At 48.4% G+C, this 23,928-nt stretch overlaps 1 protein-coding gene across 2 annotated transcripts in view; it reads left to right on the top strand.

Annotated features, from left to right (window-relative positions):
- LOXHD1 (lipoxygenase homology PLAT domains 1) overlaps positions 1-23,928 on the top strand; it is a 150,557-nt gene that overhangs the window by 52,982 nt on the left and 73,647 nt on the right. For both annotated transcript variants that reach the window (XM_046025791.1, XM_046025790.1), the window contains exons 8-16: positions 1,604-1,854; positions 2,869-3,004; positions 3,548-3,708; positions 4,713-4,799; positions 5,233-5,368; positions 15,885-16,039; positions 17,691-17,851; positions 21,538-21,614; positions 22,648-22,844. In XM_046025791.1, the coding sequence (XP_045881747.1) occupies positions 1,604-1,854; positions 2,869-3,004; positions 3,548-3,708; positions 4,713-4,799; positions 5,233-5,368; positions 15,885-16,039; positions 17,691-17,851; positions 21,538-21,614; positions 22,648-22,844 (1,361 nt within the window). The remainder of the gene's footprint in view (positions 1-1,603; positions 1,855-2,868; positions 3,005-3,547; positions 3,709-4,712; positions 4,800-5,232; positions 5,369-15,884; positions 16,040-17,690; positions 17,852-21,537; positions 21,615-22,647; positions 22,845-23,928) is intronic.

Raw genomic sequence — 23,928 nt, 5'->3', positions numbered from 1 at the left:
CTCTCGGCAGCATCTTTTGGCATCTTACCTCCCCACTTCTACCTCCCCACCCATCCCCCTCCACCTCGTCCATATACTTGTCCCTCTTTCCTGAACCTATGCCCCATTACCCTCCTTCCGCCTCATCTACCTGTCTTCTGCTCTGATGCCCCCCCTCTCTTCCCCTACCTCAGACATGCCTTCCCCTCCCCTCCCTGCTGGCTGTACTCTTTCTCTCTCTTTATCTTTAGAACATCTTTCTCCTCAGACTATGATGCCATTTCTCTTTTTCTCTGTGCTACCCACCACTCCCTTTGAGTCCTCCCTCCTTCTTGTGGGTAGGACATGCCCTTCCTTTGCCCTTGACCATGACTGCATTCAGGAGATCCAGGGTGCCTCTGCTCCAACACCCTTCAACCCTTCACACATCATTTGTAACTGAGGCTTGCAAAGTATTTACTTAAAAACAGATACCAGAAGGGTCTGCTACGACCCCCTTAACCACGTTACTCTTCCTTGCCCCCAGTGGTAGAGGAGCAGAAGAAATGACCTCCGAGGGCTGGGGATGGCTGGTAGCCTGGGCCATGGGTGGACATCCTGGGTCTGTGTGTTTTGGAGAAGTGGAGCTGGAGACCCTCTCTTTGAGGGCAGGAGCCACCTTCTCCATCTTCATAGTCTCACTGAGGCCTTGCAGATAGTAAGCACTCAGTCAGCATTTGATGAACAGAGGAGGGTATAAATGTCTAAAAGAGGGAGGCATCCGTGAAGCTAGCTCCAAAGGAAAGCTGGGGTTTTCATTTCCCTGGTCTCTGGGGCTAAGGGTGGGCCTGGGGGTAGGGTGGAGGGGTGTGTGTGGGCTCAGGAGAACTAACAAGGACTAAAGGGCCATTGCCTTTGACTGCAGAACAAAATGAAGGGAGGCCAGACCGTAGCAGTTTCCTGTCCAGATACTTGTCTTCAGTGTTTCCTCTTACTCGGCTCCATCCCAGAGCTTAATTGTCCTTTGCTCGTGCTTGCCCAGAACTTCATGTCCTCATCTTGCCTCCTGAATGACCAAAACCCCAGAGGACCCAACTACAGTGTTCTCTCCTTAACCTCATTCTTCCCTCATCCCACCATGTCAGGTAGCCAAGGAGGACATTAGTGCCCTCTATTAAAAGTTGTCTTTTTTAAGTTACGAGCAAGAGACCAAACAAAATGAATCAGATAGCCCCGGATATAAATCTCCATTAAAGGAGCTGGCTGTTATAATTAAATCAGACATAACAGAATTCATCCGGCAGCTATTAATAATAGGCACGTGGTAATTAATGGTAATAACAAGTACTATTCCCAGCCAACTCAAATTCTGCCTTCTCTTTGTTAGTTCCTGTAATCAGGGCTGGCAGCTTCTCAGAGTAATCCCTGCAGCTTATTCTGAAACTCAGATGCATCGACACACAAAAGCTGAAAAAGAGAACATGAAGCGGAGAGGGGCACTGGATGTCATCTGAGGCAGGAGGACAGGGAGGAATGAGGATGTATGGAGGAGGGAGGGTCTAGGGAGGCTGGAGCCGGGGCGGGGGTGGGGGGTGGATTTTGTAACCATCTGGCACTTTCTCCTCCCCTGTGGCTTCTACACTAGCTATCTCGTATGTGGTCACCGTCTTCACTGGGGATGTCCGGGGGGCTGGGACCAAATCCAAAATCTACATGGTCATGTATGGGGCCAGAGGGAATAAGAACAGTGGGAAAATCTTCCTGGAAGGCGGTGTGTTTGACCGTGGCCGCACAGACATCTTCAACATCGAGCTGGCTGTCCTCCTCAGTCCCCTGAGTCGGGTCTCCATCGGGCACGGCAATGTGGGCGTCAACAGAGGCTGGTACTGTGAGAAGGTAAGGGATGACCCCCGGGGAGGGGGACCCCTCTTCTTTAATTTGCAAGTACAAACGCTGACCTGCTTCCTGCTTCCTACTTACTGTGGACCAGTGACAGAGCATTTGGGCAGTCCATTTCATTGGGCAGTTGGGTTGGTAATGTGACCATCCACCTTGTTTTGCTTATGGTCAGGAATGAGGGCTGATCTATGCAGCCATCCAAGGGCCAAAAGCAGGTGCTAGCTGGTAGTTATAAACTGTTCTGATTCTTGGTGTTGTTTCGCTTCAGCTTATAAATCTCTCAGTCAACAAGTATTTTGGGGTCTCCTGGGTGGCTCAGTCAGTTAAGCGTCTGCCTTCGGCTCAGGTTATGATCCCCGAGTCCTGAGATTAAAAGGAAGGTAAAGCTGAGAATCTAGCAGAGTGAATAGTCAATTCTTGGCTGATAGAAAATTTTGTAGTGTCACAAGAACATTCCTTTGGACATACCTAATGTGAGTGAGTGACCTAGGCTGGGTACACTTCTGAGTTCTAAACCCATGAGTTCAGAATATGAGTAGAGTAGAGAAGGTATGGGAAAGAAGTTTGAATGGGTTCAAGCCCAGAAGAAGGTCATTTATTTTTGTGTTATATTCCAGATATTCATTGTTTTTTATGTGATCGACCTTTTTTTCTACAAGACAAATATAGGGAATTAATTTAGTATATTAGTTCATTTGGTTTGGACTGAGATTTTTATGATACGCATAAAGAAATACAGTGTTCAAAGAGGGTGTTGTGTGTAGGGGGAAGAATTTGAGATTTGGGCTGATAAATTGGAGGATGGATGGTAGCTACTCGGGAAGACTCCTTGGGGGAGGTATTTCTTGAATCTAAGATTTAATGAGACCAGCAACAGGGAGAAAAGTGCCATTCCCTGAGAATCCTAATGTAGACCACCTTAACATGAAGAGGCTGTCAGACATTGTCAGGAGGTCCCAACCAGGGCACCTGCTGCAGGAGACTCATGATCTGCACCACACCCCCTTCCAGGTGGTGATTCTGTGCCCCTTCACCGGCATCCAGCAGACCTTCCTTTGCCGCAACTGGTTGGATGAGAAGAAGGTGGACGGGCTGATTGAGAGGCAGCTCTACGAGATGGTGTCTCTCAGGAAGAAGAGGCTGAAAAGTAGGTGATGAGGACCCAGAGGCTGGTGGCCTCCCAGACAGGGCCAGCAGAGGCCAGGATGTCAGACCCCTGGGCAAGAGCTCTGCTGCAAAAGGGTGCATTTCTGCTTCTCAGTTCTCCTCTAAAGAACAAGGGAATGGGCCCCGCAGGAAGCTCATCTCTACAAGGTACAGGCCACACAGAGTTACACAGTCAGCACCATGGCCAGTACCCCCATGACCCCAAACTGAATAAGCTGCTGTGATGGGCTAGATGGTAAACGGAATGGTTCAACACAGCGCACTCTGAATATATATACAGGGTGCAGGGAGTCAACTCCTTTTCCTATTTAAAACATACTATAGGCTTTTGCCATTAAAAGGATCACTGAGGTACCCTCTTTCAAGCAGCAAGGAATCCTGGGCTCCCTAATATTGTGGGTTTCTGAGCGTGGACCACGGCTTCAGTCCTAAACACCTTTGATTTGCTTCTCTTTCCCCACTGGTAACATAAAAACTCTTTACTCTTGAAGTCTTTATGGGACAACTTGACGTGTCTTTGCAGAATTTCCTTGGTCCCTGTGGGTCTGGACAACCGATTTGAAGAAAGCTGGTACCAATTCTCCCATCTTCATCCAGATTTATGGGCAAAAGGGGCGGACGGACGAGATTCTCCTGAATCCCAACAACAAGTGGTTCAAACCAGGCATAATCGAGAAATTTAGGGTAGGAAGGAAGTGTAATGGGGGCTGGAGGGAGGAGGAAGGAGGAAGGGATGTAAGAGGTATTTGTCATGAGGATGGTTTTCTAAGCCAGATTTTTGAATCAAGTTTGAAGACAAGCGGGTGCTACACAAAATTCAGGCCCCTGTAAGGGGTACCAGAGTGATCTATTGATTGAAGGGCGTCCAGTTTGGGTCTGGCCCTTCACCTGAATCAGACACTCCAGAATCAAGCCTGGGGGAAAGAAGCAGATATAGAATTTTCTTCAGGAGCCTAGAAACTTGGGGGATCACTGTAGAACAGAGACCCTGAGCACATTAGTGTCAAACCGCCTGATCTGAACTGAATTAGAGAGTGAGGAGCAAATTGAAAGGAAAGTATAAATAGTAGAATATTTTAAAAGAAATTTAGCTTTAAATTTCTGATGCGTATATAACTAGAGCAAGGCTTGTTTTGCCAACAGAAGTGTGCTCTGACCTTTAGGTGAGAATGATTTGTAATTTTCAGCTGTCTTCCCAGAGCACCCCACTGCTGCTTCTGCTACACACTCGCTTCATTGCTCTTCATGTATTTGTCTTCCCGGCTAGACTGCAGGCCCCTAGGGAAAGGGCATGACTGCTGTATTGATCTTTTTGTCTGTTTTAGTGCCCAGTGGAGTCCTGGGGCTATGGACCTGTGCTAATTTGCAGGGTTGCCGAATGGGTTTTGTTACTGGGAGTTTATTGCTTGGAAGATTTTCTTTATTCTGGATCCTACTGTGGGTCAGTTATTTTTGTTCGGTTTTGCCAGGCCAGACTGAACCTGGGCGCTACATGGCTATCTTGCCCTCACGTGCCCTTGGTTGCTAGGCATGAGAGGATACAGTCCACGAGAGCGGCTTGGAGCAAAGCCATCCTCACTGCTGAAGACTTGGCCCAGAGCAGGTGTTCTCCTAGGAAGGGGTCAGCTGTGAGATAAACACAATTCACCTGACTATGTCCACCCAAACCTTGTCATTTCTCCCTGTAGATTGAGCTCCCGGATCTTGGCAGGTTTTACAAGATTCGGGCGTGGCATGACAGAAGGAGCCCTGGTTCTGGATGGCATTTAGAAAGGGTGAGGTGTGCCATCCTGAGGTTTGGGAGGTGTGTGGGAGAGGAACCGGTATGGTCCCTTTCTAATGACCGCGTCACCTAAGTTTGCCTTTGTGTCCATTGGGAGTGGGGGTGGGTAAGCATGGGTCTCACAGTGAGACCCAAATTTGGACCTAGGACACAGGGACTTCCTGATAGGGAAAGGACCTCCAAATTTGACTGAGAAAATGCTCAGGTGTTCAGGAGACTTGCCTTCTCCCCCAGTCGCCTGGCTGCTAGGCAAGTATGGGTCTCCAGGGAGCAAGAGGGATAGATGTGAAATCTGGACTACCTTCCATAAGAGTCATCTCAATGGGATGGCCTTGGCCTCCCTTGAATGAGAGAGCAGAATGGTGACTTCAGGGTGGGATAGATCTCTGGTCCACCCTCTTGCTTACTCCAGGACTTCATTCCAGATGACCCTGGTGAACACTCTGACCAAGGACAAGTATAATTTCAACTGTAATCGCTGGCTGGATGCCAACGAGGATGACAATGAGATCGTGAGAGAAATGACCGCCGAGGGCCCGACCGTGCGGAGGATAATGGGCAGTGAGTACTCACCAGTTCTCCATCCTGGGCAAGGCGGTGGAACTCCTAGTTGGGGTGTGCATGGGGGTCCAGCCCATGAATGGATGGTCTCATCTGCTGTCGCTCATCACACCCCCTCCACATGCCAGGATGGAATTAGAAAATTCCCAGCCTTCTGACAGGCTTGCAGGAATCTCTAAGGCATGATGCCAGAGCTCTGTAGTGGTGGGTGTGGGGAAGGGAGGCAACATTTATGGCTCTTCAGGTGGGTGAGGGGATGAGAAGAATCCTCTCCAAGCAGTGCTTCTCCACAGCCTTCCTGACATTAAAGAAACATTCTCTTCAAATTATGCACAGGAGTCTCCCCAAAAGGAAGACTGTATCCAGAAGCCATGATTGGTGGCCCCGGATGAGTCCTCTGTGTCTATTTAAGACTCATAGGAGAGGAACTAAGCTTTTAATCTGGGGTCCAATTTGCACATTCTCAGGGCTAAAGGGAGATCATTTTGCCTCTAGATTATAGCGGCAGAAGAGACTGAGGCACAGCACATGTCCTGTCCTTTGCTCTGACAGACATTACTAAGCAATCACAGCCTTCTCTTTCACTGAGTCTGAAATGAGTTTCAAAGCTCCCTACAGGGCACTCTAAGCAGACATTAGCAATTGATCTAAGCAGACATTAGCCATTGATCGGAACTGCCACTTAAGATAATCAACCTATTTGCTATCACTGTGGCAGTCCTTCATTTTTAAATCATATGGTAATACTACAAAATTACCAAGAGTTAAGAATATATAGAAAACAATGTCACTCTTCGTTCTAGTAGCTCTTCTCAATATTTGGAAAGCGTTACTCCTCAGACATTTGTACATCCAGTAGAAGCTCTGTGTGTATTTGTTGAAATGATTTAAATGGAAGTAAATACTCAAAAACATAGAAACCCCACATGGCAAATATCTGTTAAGAGATCACACCATCTAGTCATCTAATTAGGCAATGATGGCGATTAGCACTTTGTGTCATCTACTTGATGCTTCTTCGTTTGTAATTAAAAATGTGACCATAGAATATTTGCGTTCGAAGGCCTTTAAAATAGCATAATGCAGGGGCGCCTGGGTGGCTCAGTTGTTGAGCATCTGCCTCAGCTCAGGTCATGATCCCAGGGTCCTGGAATTGAGCCCTACATTGGGTCCCTGCTCGGTAGGAAGCCTGCTTCTTCCTCTCCCTCTCCCACTCCCCCTACTTGTGTTCCCTCTCTCTGTGTCTCTCTCTGTCAAATAAATAATAAAATCTTTAAATAAATAAATAAATAAATAGCCTAATGCAACTCAGGAAAACGAGGAGTTCTTGTCCTGATTATAAGTTGGAGACAGAGTCAAACCTAGAACAAGGTCTCCCGCCTCCTGTGTGCACAGGGGCTATACTCTGTCTTTTCACATTGTGTACTATTTTCTGTGGCAGCAAGGTAGCCACCTCCCTGGGAACATGGTAGATAAGAGGATTCTGCCCCAAACTGAGACTTGATTTAGCAATGTAGCCCATTGAGGCAGAAACACTCCTGTTCTCGTCGGATCTATTTCCCTTCGTGTGCCAGAGCAGAGCCTGTAGATGTGAACTAATGGGGAGGCGGTCTTGGGACCCAACTGCTTCCTTGATCTTTCTAACCAGTTCTCTTTTTTTTTTTTTAATTTTTTATTTTATTTATTTGACAGAGAGAGAGAGATCACAAGTAGGCAGAGAGGTAGGCAGAGAGAGGAGGAAGCAGGCTCCCTGCGGAGCAGAGAGCCCGATGCGGGGCTCGATCCCAGGACCCTGAGATCATGACCTGAGCCGAAGGCAGCGGCTTAATCCACTGAGCCACCCAGGCGCCCCTCTAACCAGTTCTCTTGACTTCAGCTCCTCATGTCCTGTTTCTGAAGTTACCTGGTGCTTTCCTTCCTCAGCCTTTGCTTTCAGATTTCACAGGTGATAGCTCTGATCAGTTCTCTGGTCTGGTGAGTCAGGGATCCTCACACTTCCCTCAGTGTTATCACCCAGAGAGCTTGTGGTATAGGAGTGCACAGCCCCAACCCCAGGGTTTCTGACTCAGGAAGTCCGGGGTGAGACTCAGGAATTTGTCTCACGCATTTCTAGGTGGTGCCGCTGGTGAGGAACCACTGTGCTAAGGTATTAGTCACTTTCCTAGGGGCTGTCAAGCTCCTCAGATCTTGTTGCTGTTATCTGTGCTTGTCCCTTTTTTTTTGTTTGGTTAAGTCCTGAAAATACCTGTGTATTGTCATTTTAGTGAGGTTTTCCCGGAAAGAAATCTACCATTTTTACTTAGAATGCCCAAGATGTTCTTACCTCCATGTCCTCTTTACCTTAACTGGAGCCTGGCTACCCCATCCCTCCAAACCTGTTTTCCCACCTCACAAACTGTGGGGCTGGTGAGGGGGGATTTGCCGGACTCCCTCTGCACTCTCAGACATGGGGCTCATGCCGTCTTATGATGTCACCTCTGCCCCAGATCAATCCCATCTCTGGTGTCCTCTGGTTACTTTTTCTTCCACTGAAGGTGGTACAATGTGTCTCTCAGTCATTCTCCAGACCCCCAACTCCTGCCATTGTTCTAGGGCAGTCTATTAATCTGCTCGGGCTCCCATAACAAAATACTAGACTGGAGGCTTAAACAACAGAAATTAATTTTTTCACAGTTCTAGAGGCTGTGAGTCCAAGATCAATGTGTCAGAAGGCTTGGGTGGCTTGTAGATGGCAGCTGTCTCGCTGTGTCCTCACACGGTCTTTCCTCTGGGTGTCCTGTTGTCTGTGTCCTAATCCCTTCTTATGTCATATTGGATGAGGACGTACCCATGGGATCTCATTTTAGCTTAATCACCTCTTTAAAAACCCTGCCTCCATATTGTCATATTCTGAGATACTGGAGGTTAGGACTTTTTTTTTTTGAAGATTTTATTTATTTATTTATTTATTTATTTATTTATTTATGTGACAGATTGAGAGAGAGAAAGCACAAGTAGGTAGAGCAGCAGGCAGAGAGAGAGGGGGAAGCAGGCTCCCTGCTGAGCAGAGAACCCGATGCAGGGCTTGATCCCAGGACCCTAGGATCATGACCTGAGCCAAAAGCTGATGCTTAACCAACTGAGCCACCCAGGTGTCCTGAGTTAGGACTTGAACATATGGATGGGGGTATGGGGGACATAATTTGGCTGTACCCCAGAGACGTTGATTAGATTCGTTGAGAGCTATCCCTGATAATCTGCATTTTTATCAAGCATACCAAGTAATTTCTTTGCACATCAAAACTTCAGAGCCTCTGTCCTATTCCTTCCAGTGATCGAGTGGAAAATCCCCTCATCCACATCCTGGTCCCAGTACCCCCCTCAGATCATCCCATGAATGAGCAATGTACCCCACCCCTGGCTCATGCTTCTGCCTCCCAGCCCTCTCATGACCTTGGTGACAGTCCGCTCCATCCTGCAACCCCTTCTAGCTCCTTCTACCCAACATTTCTCCTGGCCTGTCTCACGGGTGTGTGGAGGATTGATCTTAGAGGCAAACCTATAAGAAGACATCAAGGGGGGAGAAGAAGAGGTACTCAAAAGTGAGCAAGAATTAACTGGACTAGAAAGAGAGTAAATTCGAGAGCTATTTTGAAGGTGGCTCCGACAGGACTTGGTGAGAGAATGGTGTAGACACACTGTGGCAAGATGAGCTTTCTGCCCACACTTTGGGAGAACCTTCAGGTGAGGTGCCATTTAAGCTAGATCTTCTCTGAGCAAGGATCTGACTGACAAGGAGAGACGGTGGTAGGAAGGGTGGGGAGGAAGAGCGTGTCTGCAAGGCTCCATGGGTAAACGTGCATGTCACATTTTAAACAGTGTGCAAGATGTAGGGCTGTCATAGCTTTGGCTTTTGACTTCTGTAATGCTATCAAAGAACCTTTTAATGAAAAAAAAAAAAGTCTGGCGAACAGGATTAGGTCGAAGGGCTGTCTGTTCTGGCTTTAAAAGCAGTTTGATGTCTCCTTGGGGGGGTCCTTGGCAGTACTCTCAAGCCCATGTCGACTTGGATTCCATCTCCCCAATGCTTTATCTGGCCCACATAAATTTCTGTTGTGCTTGGAACACCCCCTTATCCTCACTCACCTCTATAGGAACTTGGATCTCCTTTGGTGATCTGGATGCTTCTTTGTAACGGTAAAGAGTTGATGGCAAGTCTCACTTCCCCAGCTGGCACCAGGGTATAGTGAATAACATGCAGGGTTTCCTGGCAGTCCCTTGAGTGGAAAGCCTTGAACTCACATAAAATAAGCACCAATTTAAAACCATTCTTGGGGCACCTGGGTGGCTCAGTTGGTTAAGCATCCAACTTTTGGTTTCTGCTCAAGTCATGATCTTGGGGTCCTGGGATCGAGCCCCATGTTGGGCTCTGTGCTCAACACAGAGTCTGCTTGTCCCTTTCCATCCCCCTCTCCTCTTCTAGCTCTTCCACACACACACCCCAACCCTGGCACATACATGCATGTTCTCTCTCTCTCTCTCTCAAATAAATAGATAAAGATAAATAAAACAGAACAGTTCTCTAATTTTGAATTCTGTTACTCCGGGTTTACTTCTAAAACAAGAGCCAGTCAAAGAAGCAATTAATGCCATGTCTGATAGCAAGAGGCTTTGGGGAGTGACCTCACTGACTAACACAGCCCGGGGACACAGACTAGACATGTACCGCTTATGATCAGGAGTTCTGTGAGATGGTAGGAACCATGTGCCCTGCACGCTCCCCTGCATTTGCAGCTGAAGTGATTACACACTGCTGATGAGTGGGCAAGGGATCACTGGACTAAACTGCTGAAAAGAGGAGCTTCTTGTTAATCAGGCTGAGCTGTTCATTTTTAAATTAAAGTACAAGAGGCTCTGATAGTTACCCACCTGTTTGAAGTCTTTCACTGCTGGTGGCTAACAACACAGTTATTTTTTAATTGTCTGTGGACTTCCTGCTGGGAATGAGCTTGGGACCTCAATGGCTGGTGGGCTGGGAGGGGCCCCTGGAGAAGATCAGGAGCCCTGAGAACTTCCAGCCCAATGGACCTTAGTGTTTCTGAACACACAGGACTGGAATTTCCAGGCAGAGGGATTGCTGTCTCCCTTCATCAGTTTGCTTCTGGGTATTGCCTGATAGTTACAGCTGAAAGAGCAGAACGGTCCTGCGTCAGGATTAAGAATAAGTGGGGCTCATGTTCCTCCTTTCCTTCTGTGCCTCTCTATTTCAGTACTCAAGCCAGTTAAGGCTCTTCTCTCTTACTGCCACCAGTTCTGTCACTGGAAGCTAAACACAAAAGCATCAGCTTCAATTACACAGAGGATGAAGGCTGAAAACACTTAGTGTTTGCCTTTGAGCAACGGTCAGTCTTCCAAGCAGTCAACGTGGGATGCTTTTCTAGTTATATAAGTAATCTTTAATTTTTTTCAACAGTATTTTGTAGTTTTCAGAGCATAGGTTTCTCACTTGTTTTGTTAAATGTCTTCATATTTTATTCTTTTTATGCTCTTTTGAATGGAAATGTTTTATTAATTTCCTTTTCAGATTGTTTATTGCAAAAGAATAGACATACAATTGATTCAGGCATATTGATATATTCTACAACTTTGCTGAACTCATTTATTAGTTCAAATAGTTTTGAGTGGAATCTTCATGATTTTCTGTGTAGAGGATCATGTCATCTGTGCCCAGAGATAGCTTTACTTCTTCGTTTCCAATCTGGATGCCTAACTGCCTTGGCTGAAACCTCCAGCACTGCGTTGAAAACAAATGGTGAGAGCAGATACCCTTGTCTTGTTTCTGACCTTAAAGAAAGCATCCAGTCTGTCACCATTAATTATATGTTGTCTGGAGGTGTTTCATAGATAACTTTCTGGGTTGATGAAGTTCCCTTTTATTCCTAGTTTGTTGATGGTTTTCTTATCATGAAAGAGTGTTAGATTTTGTCATGTTTCTTCTGAGCCTATTGAAATGATCATGTTATATTTGTCTTTTTATTCTATTGATGTGATACATTACATTAATTGATTTTTAAAACTTGTATCCTTAGGATAAATTCTACTTTGTCAAGGTCTATAATTCTTTATGTTGCTGGATTTGGTTTACCAGTATTTTGTTGTGGATTTTTGCATCCATATTCAGAAAAGAGATAGATCTGTAATTTTCTTTTCTTATGATACCTGTGTCTGGTTTGGTATCAGAGTGATGCTGACCTCATAAAATGAGTTGGACATAGCCCCCCCCCCCCAAATTCTTTGGAAGAATTTGAGAAGAACTGGTATTAATACTTCTTTGAATGCTTGGTAGAATTCAATAATGAAGACATTTAGGCCTGAACTTTTCTTTCTGAGTAGTTCTTTAAAATTACCAATTTGATCTTTACACTTGTTATAAGTCTACTCAGGTATAGCCAGTTCTGGTGGTCATTCTTTTACTTTCAACCTATTTCTGTCTTTTAATCTACAGTGTATTTCTGTATATAGCAGATAGATCCATTATCCATTTTGCCAATCTCTGTGCAATAGTATGACTTTTTTTGGTGTGTGACTGCTGACATCTTTCAGGCTACACTACCCCACTCCCTTCTGCCTGACATCTGGGCAATTTGATAAGAAGACTGGATATTCCTTCCCTTAGTACTGGTGGAAAGGTCAAGCCATGTAAGAACTGACCCCCTCAATCCCCCCGCAAAGGAAGTCTTATCTCCTAATCACCATAAAATCACAAGCTAGTCACTCCTCCCTGCTTCTCAAGCCATTTTTGGACCTTCTTGGAAATCTACCATACTCTCCCAAGAACTCCTTATTAGGTGCATGATACATCTTATATTCACTCTTGGTACATGTGTGGCATCATCAGCCTTGATATCTGAGCAAACAGAGGGTGAAAAGACCCATCCTGTCTCTGCAGGATGACAACCACACTCTGCCTTTTGATTGAAATATTTAGTCCATTTACATTTAATGTAATTACTGATATGGCAGGATTTATGAATGCCATTTTGCTATTTGTTCTTTATGTCTCGTGTCGTTTTTTGTTCCTCTCATTTTATATTACCACTTTTTTGTGTGTTAAATATTTTCTAGAATACCATTTTAGTTCCCTTGTTTCTTTTAATATATATTTTTTGTTAATTTTTAATGGTTACCCAGAGAATTACAATTACCATCTTAACTTACAATAATCTAGTTCAGATTAATTCCAACTTAATTTCAATAATACACAAAAACTTTCCTCAAGTATAGGTTTGTTCTCTTCCCCCTCCTTTGTGCTATACTGTCATACAAATTACATCTATACACATTTTAAAGTCACCAGTGAAGTTTTATATTTACTGCTTATCTGGGAATATCTTACCAGCTCCTTCATTTTTAAAAATAGACTTTATTTTTTTAGAGCAATTTCAAGTTCACAGCAAAATTGGGAGGAGGGTATAGAGATTTATCATATACTCCCTTCCCTCACACATGCATACCCTCTCCTTTATCATCATCCCCCCCAGAGTGATACATTTGTTATAATTAATGAGCCTACATTGATACATTCTTAGCATCCTGAGTTCATGGTTTACTTGTGGAACACTCTTGGTGCTGTACATTCTGTGGGTTTGGACAAATTTATAATGACTTGTATCCATCAGTATGGTATTATACAGAGTAATTTCACTGCCCTAAAAAAAATCCTCTGTGCTCTGCCTATTTATCTCTCCTTTCCCTCCTCCCCAAACCCTGGCAACCATTGATCTTTTTACGTCTCCATAGGTTTGCCTTTCCCACCCTAACATTTTTTTAACTTTGTCAAGACCTATAATTCACTGATTTTATTATCACATTCTCTTATACTCAATTTTCTGTATACATGGCTCGGATTGTATGGGCCACCATTATAACCTACCTCTAAACCTTCCCTTAGCTTTTATGGCCTTATATCTCTCTATCATGCTTACCTGGATAAACCCTATCCTAGGTAAAGCCAACCAATGGCCTTTTCAGTTACTGTAGCCTTGTAGACTCACTGTAGGAAAACATACAGCCTTGCAGACTGGTCTCATTTAAAATTCATGACTCAGTATATCTCAGTTTGTACTCAAAGCTGTCCTACAATTTATTACTGCCCTCCCTCCAGTCCCTATAGTAGTTTCTTGAACCCTAGCAAAGCTAGTCCTCTATCTATACTCTGGTCCTTCTTCTTCTTCCTCTCTAAAGAACTTCACTAGTTCTTCTCTCCCATATTATCATTTTCTTTTTCTCTACAAGATCATCATCTTCTACATGATCCTGTAGATAATAATCTGGTACCTCACATCTTAAACATTTTAAAATAAAGCTTTTCTAAACTCATACCCCACTCCAGCTATTGTTTCTCTTTTGTATTCCTCTTCACAACAGACTAAAGGAAAGGTTTACATCTAGGCATTCAGGTACTATATCTAATTTCCCACCTCCTATTCTGTACTTAGACTCTTGTTATAGGGCTTCTTCCCTTCCCCCACAATTTCACTACGGCTGCTCTTGTCCTTGACACCAGTGCTTTCCATGTAGCTAGACCAAAAGTCACTCTTTGTCCTCTGTGGCCTTTGCTACAGACGATCATTCCTCCCTTCTCTTGATTTAGAGACATGTCCAGCAGTACTCTTTCCCCCTGCTTCACTGGCTGCTTCTCATCTGAGTTGATAGCTTCTCCTGGGCTTGGTCTCTAATGTTGGTGTCCCTCCATAATCTTCTCTATGGGAGATCTCATCTGGACTCATAGCTTTCAACGGAATCCATGTGCCAATGATGACCAAAGTCATGTCAATAGTCCTGACTCTCCAGACACATATTCAAGTGCCTTCTCGGCCTCTCTTTAGGAACATCTAATAGCACACATTTATAATGAACAAACAGAACCATTGATTTCTGTCTCCAAACCTATCCTTCTCTCAGGCATGCCTACTTCTTATAGAAATACTGTCTACCTGGTTATCCAAGCCAAAATCTAGGAGTCATCCATGATTCCTTTTTGCCTCAATTACTTATGAAATCCATCACCAAGTACTGTTGATTCTACATTAAAAATATATCTCTAATCTACTGGCTTCTCTCCATCTCCACAGCACCCCCAGTCCTAGGCACCCTCCTGTCTTTTCTAGACAACTCTAATTATTCTGCTAACGGGCCTCTCTGAATCACTCCTTCTTCCCATACAATCGGTTCTCCGCATGGCAGCCAGAGCGCTCTTTAAAATATAATTCAGATCAGGTTACTTTTTTGCTTAAAGCCCTCGAATGAATTCCCATTGTATTAAAAAAAAACAACCAAAGGAAGTCATACTTCTTACCTTGACCTGTCATACCAATTCTGCCCCATGCTGGCCTTGGTCCACTTCTGGACTTCATCGAACCCCTCTCACCCAGACCCTACTGACTTCTCTCTGCTCCTGGAACACTCACCCCCTCCTCCCTGCGGCAGTGCTTCACACTTACTCGCATGCTCTCCTCTCCGAGCTTCCTGTGGCTGGCTTCTTATCCTTGGCATCTTACCAGATGTCAACTTCTTGCTGCAAGCTTTTCTGCCTCTCCAAATCCTCTTCACTCCTTCACCATAACCCCTCCACTTCCACCCCACTCTGGGGCACCCCTCTCCCATGTAATCTTTGTTGCAGACGTAACTCAGGAGTTTTCCTGTTCATAATTTGCTATGATTTCACTGTCCATCTTTTCTCTCCACCCGTCCACTCTCAAGTCTGATGGAAGCTTCATGGGAGCAGAAATCTGTCTGTCTTGCTCACTGCTGAACCCCGGTTCTATAATGGTGTCTAGCGCCTACTGGGCTTCAGCCAATAGATACAGGGCAAATGAATGAATGAGTGAGTGAATGAATGAATGAATTTCACTTTCTAGCATATTTGAAGCAAGGAAGGGAGGCTGTGATGTGCAGGGATGCCGGCCCGTCTTCTCCAGGGCACATTTTCAACAGGGAGAGAAGCTGCTGCCCCTCCCACAGTGACTGCAGTTTGTGCCTTTCCATTCTGAAGCAAAGTTCGTCTGGCTCACAGAGAAAAGCTCTCTTCCATGAGAATACAGGACACATAGAATTGGAGAACAACCTAAGGCAGAAGAGTCTGCTGGGTTGGATAGAATCAAGGGTTGAAATGTTTAAATCAGACCTGTGGTCCCCAAACACTGCCAAGCCCCCCCTAGAGTCTGCCGGGGGCATATAAACAAAGCAAAGCAGTTTTAGGGATCCTACCTCAGAAAACTAAACTTGGAGAAGTCTCAGTGGGACATAGGAAGCTGCATTCCTACAAGACTTTCCCATGGGATTCTGATCCTTGAGCAGGCCCGGAAACCTCTGCTTTGTTTGGAAAGAGGGATCTGCAGGTGAGCTGCCCTTTGACTGCGTGGCATGGGGTTTGCAGCCTCGGCTGACCGGGTGCAGGGGAGGGGTACTTAGAGGCAGGAGCAGCAGGGCCAGTGCTGGGAGCAGGGAGCCATCAGTGTGTCCCTTTCCCCGACAGTGGCCCGGTACCGTGTGACTGTGTGCACTGGAGAACTCGAAGGCGCGGGAACGGATGCCAATGTCTACCTGTGCCTTTACGGTGATGTGGGGGACACAGGCGAGCGGCTGCTGTACAACAGCAGGAATGACACCGACCTGTTTGAGAAGGGCAACGTGAGTACAGCCAGCTCTGTCCCTGCCCGCCCCGTCCCAGTCCAAGGACCCTTCCCCTGTCCTCCCTGTTCTGCTGAAGCCAATACGGGTGCCCCAGCCATCAGCGAACTAGCATACATGACACCCTTTGGGCTCTCAGGACGATCCAGCAGGGACCTGGAGAGCTGCCCTGGAGGGGTCATGGTCCCCTTTCCACCTGTAAGCTTTGAGAAGGGGGCAGAACAGGAGGACATTTGGGGGTAGGAGCAGAACCTTTCTTTTTTCAGGGGTGGCCAGAAAGGGAGGGATGCTGGTCACCTGGTTTGTGGACTGGAGGACCCAGGCTAATAGAAAGCTGGGACCTTTGCCTTCTCCACTAGACATGACCACTGGGGGCACCTTCTCCAATTCCTTTTTGAAGGAGAAACCAAGAAAGATACTAAATGTGGGAGTGGAAGAGCTGGGGTCTGCCCCCAACCTCATCACTGATGTGTGGGGTGCTCCTCCTTGTTTCCCCCACCTGTCAAATGGGTTTCCTGGGGAGGTCATGTGGGACAATGGGGAAAGCGTCAGGCAGATCTGGGGGCAAACCCGGCGTGGGGCCAGTCACTCCATCCCCCCAGCGTCAGTTTTCCCACATCTAAAACGGGGAAGACATGCCCACCTGTGCCAGCTGATATGAGGATTAGGAACCCAGCTGTACCACCTGGCCTGCATCATAGAGCAGGGTCATTGTTGCAGTGAGGGAGGTTCATGGTGCTTACCAGGTGAAGCGGATTTGCAGACTGACCTAGGACAATCCTGGCTCTCTCCCCACCTCTGCTGCCCCATCCTCAGTGAGGGCAGGACAAACGGTGGAGATCGAGTGGAGGTCTCTCTCAGAGGCCACTCCAGGCTGACCTTGGGGTCACAGACACAAGAAGGCTATGGTGATCAAAATAATCTGAGTGTTGTGGGTGGACCCAGGCTCATTTGGGGAGGGCCGGAGGGGGTGACTTCACACAGATTTATACATTTCTTCTCTCTCTCTCCCATCCACACCCACCCTTTCCTACTCTTTACTTCTACCTCTTCTGAATCCTTGGTCCATCAGTCAATCCCACCCTCGTGTTCCTGTTCCGGGAGACTCCCGGGTGTGCTCATGTAGACTTGGCAACTCTCCAGCCCCTGCCGCACTTCTGCTGCCCCATTGGCAGGCAAAACTGCACTTAGCAAGTTCACTAGTTCTCCTGCCCTCCCCAGTCAGTCCTAGCCATGCCTCAGAAGCGGGCTGGTGCCCTTCTGTAGCAGGAGCCCGAGATGATTGGCCAAGGAATTAAGACATGATACATGGTTAGTGACCGGTAACAGCTTATCCTATCCCTCCTCCTGGGGGATCTGCCTTTTAGAAGGAGATCATAGGGAATGGCCACTGTTTAATCAGAAAATACAGCCCTCCCTTGTTGGGAACGTGACATGGAATGACTTCCCACTGGAAGTCTGCTCCCCACTGGGAGCAGCTGGAGGAGGGGTTAGACTTGTTCCTTCCAGGTACCCCTCCACCCACCTGTGACAGACCAGCAGCCCCACTCATCAGCCCCGGCTTTTCTGATTTCTGGGCCTGTGTCTCCCCTTGGTGTTTGGGTCCCAAGGGAGCCCCATCCCACCGGCCTTGCTGTCTTCCCCTCTGAAGGCCGACGAGTTCACCATCGAGGCGGTCACCATGCGGAAGGTGAGGCGGGTGAGGATCAGGCATGACGGCAAAGGCGGGGGCAGCGGCTGGTTCCTGGAGCGGGTGCTGGTGAGAGAAGAGGGGCAGCCAGAGAGCGACAACGTGGAGTTCCCGTGTCTCAGGTGCGTGGTCCTGCTGTGCTCTGTGCGCTCCAGCTTCCGTCCGGGGCCCTGGCTTTGGAGACACTTAGCCCTGCCTGCTACCCCAGACCGGGAGTGTAGTCGTGGCTTGAAGAGAGGGCCCCTGCTGGTGGTGCTTAGACTGTCCCCACCCCACCTGCCGGTGATGAGCCACTGGGGTCAGGTGTCCCAGGGCACCCCTGGCCTGTCTATTTAAGTACCAGAGTGTCATTACTTTTCAAAGATACAATATGGCAATTTCAGAATTTAACTGAGTTCCCGCGAGGGAGCTCTGAACAGGTTCTGCCCCCTGCCTCTCGGCTTCTGCTGGCCACAGGTGTTCTAGGCTTGTCGGTAGCCATTTTCTCCCTGGGTCTTCACATCATCTTCCCTCTGTACATGTCTGTCTCTGTGTTCACATGTCCCTTTTTTTTATAAGGACACCAGCCATTTTAGATGAAGGCCTGCCTTCATTTTAACTTGATTACCTCTATAAGGACACTATTTCCAAATAAGGTCACAGTCTGAGGTCCTGGGGCTTAAGACTTTAACACACCACTTTTAGGGGACACATTTAAGCCTGTAACATGGCAGGTTGCCCTAGGTGGCGGCAGTGGAGATGGGGGAAGGGGCTATACCAGAGATGGGTCCTGCAGGTAGAGCTCATGGGATGTACCCCCGAGAGAGAGAGGACTGTTGGAGACCCCAAGTCTCTGCTTTGGTGGCTGGGCAGAGGCCGTGCTTCCTGCTGAAACCGGGAGCCTGGGGATGGGGGGCGGGGAGGAAGGCTGAGAATGGGGCCAGGCTGGACTCTGGAGGCTCAGCTGGGGCATATTAGGTATGAGATGCTTGTGAGTTGAGTAGGCCGAGTCCGGCTTGAGAAATAGCTCCAATAAATGAGAGCACAGTGGTAGAATTTAAAATCAGGGAAATGGATGGGATCCTGGGAGAGAGATAATTGTGTGGACTGAGCCCTGAGACTGGTCAATAGGAGGACAAGGAACCCAGAAGGGGGACGAGGAAAAAGTTGCTATGTCCACACTGTCTGCATGACTATATGCATGGTGAGGGGGGACCATGGGGCCAGGAGTCTAGCCACCTGCCTGCTGTGTGGCTTTGGGCACATTTCTTAACTTCTCTGGTCTTCCACGCCTTCCCGGCCAGGTGCATTATTCCCCACAGTAATGGCAAGGGTGAAATGGGGTTGCCCTTTAAATGGAGCCGGGTCTGCCAAAGCCGGGGCCCCCAAACACTTAAAGGGTCCATGCAGTTTTAAGAAAATGAGTTCCCGCCCCCCCCCCCCCCCCCCCCCCCCCGCTGCGGCATGTGCGGATGGCCTTAAACAACCCATGGCTCGCGAGGCCTCTGAAGCCCCTGGAGGTAGAACCTGCGCTCCCACACTATGGCTTCTTCACCTGAGCAGGACATGCACTGCCTGAGGGACGGCACACCAGGCCTCTTTATCTACCTTCTCTGCCACGGACAGGTGGTGCCAGCGTGTTAGCTCTGGCAGCTGTGTGAGTGTGGTGTGCACACTTGCACATTTCTTGTGAGCTCGGGGAAAGAGCCATAAAATCACCAGCAGACAGGCTCACCGATTTCACAGCATCTCACGCTGAACCTGGGCTCAAGTGTCTGAAGCAGAAAGAAAATGACTATATTTGGAAATATCTATTAATACCCTTCAGCTGGAAGTGAAAATGACAAGCCATGGTGTCCCTTTACCGCTGGGGTGGGCCTGGGGATGGGTGAGTGGTAGAGAGAGTGGTGGGAGGGCGCGAGGGGGTTCCCGGTGGCCGCGGGCCCGCTGGCTTCCACCCTTCCTGTCCCTGGGAGTGATGGCTGGGCCACACCACACTCTTCTCTGCAGCCTCTGTCTGTGGAAAATCCCGGGTGACCTCCACCTCCACGGGACAGAGGCAGAGGCTCCTAATGGGTTGATTGGAAGGACTCGGGGCAGCAGTCCCTGCTCTCAGATCTCTCTCCCATCCCCCCACCCCCATCGTCAGTACCAAGAATTCTGCAATTGCGTCTTCCTATCTTGGAATCCCAGACAGTTTTGGTGTTCAAGACTCGCAGCACCAAAACCCATGCCCAGTGTAATCACTTAGCTGCCGACTGACATCCGTGCGTGCTAACAGCCAGCAGGCAGCGACATCCTGTGGGAATATAAGATCATGTGCTTGGGGAGGGAGGGCAAGAGAGAAGGGATGGGGATCCTACCCTCAGGTGGGGTACATTGGCAGAGGGACTGTGGTTTAGGGAGGCCTGAGCTCCATGTCAGGAGGGCTGGAGGGGAGGCCATGCCTTGGTTTCCTTTGCCAGGTTCCGTGGCCAGGGAGGCAAGTCCCTGCCAGGAGTGGAATAGGGCTGGATTGCCAAGATGAGCTCTGATGTAGAGGCAAATGGGGAGACGCTGATCAAGAGGCGAGCCCCTTGGCTTCCCCATGGCACTGGGGAACATTGAGGGTGCCTCTTCTGCTACCATGACCTGTATCATGGACCCTTGTGAGTCCTGGGGCCTGGGTGTCTCCGCTTTGCGCGGTCATCTGATTTCTCTGGCTGCATCCCTGTGCTCCGTGGGGAGGGCACTTTCCGGGTGAACCAGTGCAATGCGTTGCTCCCAGGTGGATGGCCAGCAGAGAGCTGGGTTCATGGCCCACTCTGACGAATAGACGAGTCACCGCCTTCAGACCCAGCCCTGTAGGGTCCAGACCCAGCTTCTCCTTGTTGGCAAATCTCATCCCTCCTTGAGGACTCCGAGAAAGCCGCTTCCCCACAAACTGTCCTCATTTCTTAAATTCCTGTTTCACTTACTTTGGTCCCACAGCCATCCTTTTCTTGGCCTTCAGTGCCTTGGCTAGCATATCCTATCTTCTTTGTCTTTTAATTAAAGATTTTATTTATTTATTAGAGAGCCCTTGCGTGCATGAATTGGGGGAGGGGCAGAGAGGGAAGAGGAGAGAATCTCAAATAGACTCTGTGCTGAGCGTGCAGCCTGTCATGAGGCTCCCTTTCCCGACCCTGAGATCCTGACCTGAGCCAAAATCAAGAATCAGCGGCTTAACCGACTGAGCCCCCCCGGGCGCCCCTAGTCTATCCTATCTTAACTAGACTGTAGGTTCTCTAGGGGCCGAGGAGTGTCTTACTGATGTCAGTGTATCTTTTCTGCCTTCTTCCCCTCCCCGGAGCCCTTGGCACTGTGCCATGCACACAGTAGGCTCTCCCCAAAAGAGGTGATTGTTTTTGCTGAGGACAGTGACTCCAGTGTTCTTGGCTTTCAAGACAAACTCTTTACTGATTGCCAAGGTCTTACATCCTGTGAGCCTTCTCATTATTCCTGCACGCTGGCTACTCTTCCCCTCGCTGCCTTCCAACCCCAGGGCCTTCGCTCAGCTCCTGCTGGATATGCTCCATCCCAGCATGTGCTGTTCCCTTGGGGGAGGGCACCTCCCTCTCCCCCCAGCCAACTCCTCACCACCTTTCCAACCTCAGCCAGTATCCTCTCCTCAACGCAGTCCTCCTTCCCCAGTCTGGGCGGTGACCCTTTGTTCTCAGCTCCCGTAGAGTCATTTCCTCTGCTGAGCACACAGTTCTGACCTCCCTCGTGACCCTGCAGGGACAGCAGGACAGTGGGTGGTTGGTTGTTGGCCACTCAAAGAGCTAACAGCCCTTTGTCTGCCCACCAGGTGGCTGGACAAGGATAAGGATGATGGTCAGTTGGTCCGAGAGTTGCTGCCCAGTGACAGCAATGCAACACTGAAGAGTGAGTTGTCCTGATGACCAGGTGGTGGGTGTGTCCCCGGTGAGAGAGGCACCCTCCCTTACCGTCTGGAAGCCAGCCCTTGGAATAAGCATGAGCTCTTCACTTCATCCCCCCACCTCCCGCCCCGAGCCCTTGCTCTAAGTAGCCCCATGGTGGGGCAGGGCTGCCTTCCTCTCTGTGGGGGTCCCTTCATGGTAACACTGGGATGCTGACCCCTGCTTGGCCTGCCCACAAGATGTGAACACAGCGAGAACAGGAAAGCATTCCAAGAATACGAGGGTGGGGAGAGTGGAAAGGAAGAGGCTCTGAGGGAAGATCTAGAATTTTCCTCACTATTGAGGCTGTGTACACAGCAACTTAATGGCACTGGGTGTGGGGCCCTGAGTGCACACAGGCCTCTGTGGATATGAGCGACAAAGGCAGTAACACTAGCCAAACAGGCATTTTTATCCTCCCTTAGGCACAGAGGGTACGGATCTCTCCGGGTGATATACTAGAACATTGTCTGCATGGTGCCCTGTTTCATAATGGGGCTGTAGGTCCCCAGCAGAATTTTAGCCCGGCTGGCTCCTCCTGAACCGTTGACATCTTGAGCCAAACATGTAGCCTTCTAAGCCTCTGATCCCTCGCTTGTAAAGCCAAGATCAGAACCCTTAGCAACAACATTGCGCATGTCCTTTGCAACACAGTCTGCAAAGCTTGATGCTCCTTTGCCTCCGTTTCCTCATACATCAGATCAGAAACTGGACAAGGTAGTTGCCTTAGGTCCTTCAAGTCTCTTGCACTCCATATTCTTGGAATGCTTTCCTGTTATTGGTGTGCTCACACTTTGTGGGCAGGCCAAGCAGAGGTCAGCATCCCAGTGTTGCCCAAGAGGGGACCCCCACAGAGAGGAAGGCAGCCCTGCCCCACCATGGGGCTACTTAGAGCAAGGGCTCAGCGGCCAACCCCCAGCCCAGTGTCCCACCCCAGCTACAGACCACCCTCCTGCCCCATCCCTTCCCACCCGACCTGCTCTAACCCCTCCCCCTAGACTTCCGCTATCACATCAGCTTGAAGACAGGGAATGTCTCTGGGGCCAGCACAGACTCCAGGGTCTACATCAAGCTCTACGGGGATAAATCTGACACCATCAAGCAAGTCCTTCTGGTCTCCGACAACAACCTGCAAGACTATTTTGAACGTGCCCGGGTGGATGAGTTCACTCTTGAGACCGTGAACATTGGAACCGTAAGTCTCCTTCCTGCGCCGTATATATCCACATGTGGGTGCACAGTCCCGCTCACATGTATGTGCACACACACACATCACACGCATACATGCACTCACATGCACAAAGAGGGAAAATGCCCACTTGGAGGTATGTGAGCTGTGTAGTTTTCCTCCATGACCCAGAGCTGCAGAAGATACATGAACAGTAGGGAAGTTTCCGCAGTCCCTTTAGGGGTGGAATGTCTATTTTGGGGGTCTGTAGTCCCAACATTTCCTTCACCTACGTAGCCAAGACCATGGTAGCTAGGTTCTAGACACTGGAGAAAGGGACACCGGCATGCAGAGCAGGAAAAGTGGGGCTGAAAATACTTCCTAGTTCCAAACTCGAGTGTGCATCTGAGGTATTCTCAGGAAACTCGTTTCAGTGCTCACCCTGAGCAACACTGGAGAGACTCTGCTCTTGAAGATGGCACCTGACGGTCTCCCTCTGTCAAGGGCCCCGGTGGCCCTGCTGCCAGAGTCTGAGCTCTTCCTCTGGAAAAGCATAGATCTAATCCCCTTATAGAATTGGAAGCTGCTTTTCTAGAAATCTCTGAGCTGGGCTTCCTATTACTACCTGCCCTTCTCAAGGTGTGGCTAGCAGCAACTGGGATGCTGACAAGCTCCCCTGTCTGCAACCTTACACTTTCCTGCAATCCCTTTCCCTTCTCTCTGAGCCTTACCCTATTTTAGATACTCCAAGAACATGCTCACAGGGAAAGAGCTCCTGTCAGTCCTTTATACCTGATGGTAATGAGCTTAAATCAAGATCTTCCTTCATTAAAACTTATTTACATTTTCAGCTGAATTAATAACCGTAGAGTGAGATGCTTTTCCTTTTATTGAGGATTTCTGGCAACAGCTAGCAGATAGATGAAACATCTATGGGAAGGGGATTGGTGTTTGGGGCCTTTCCCTGTATTTCTGAAATGCCCCCTCCTCCAGCAAGCAGTGTGAGTTAAGAGGTTGGGAGGGTCAGTCTGGCTGCTGATTGCCTGTGGGCCCTCCTTTTACTTCCTGCCAAGCCAGTGACTTCATCTTTGTTTGCCTCATTCCTTCTAAC

This window comes from Meles meles, chromosome 12 (genome assembly GCF_922984935.1).
Source record: "Meles meles chromosome 12, mMelMel3.1 paternal haplotype, whole genome shotgun sequence".
NCBI classification, from domain to species: Eukaryota; Metazoa; Chordata; class Mammalia; order Carnivora; family Mustelidae; genus Meles; species Meles meles.
The sequence above is the reverse complement of the archived record's forward strand: the minus strand, read 5'-3'. Positions and strand labels throughout refer to the sequence as shown.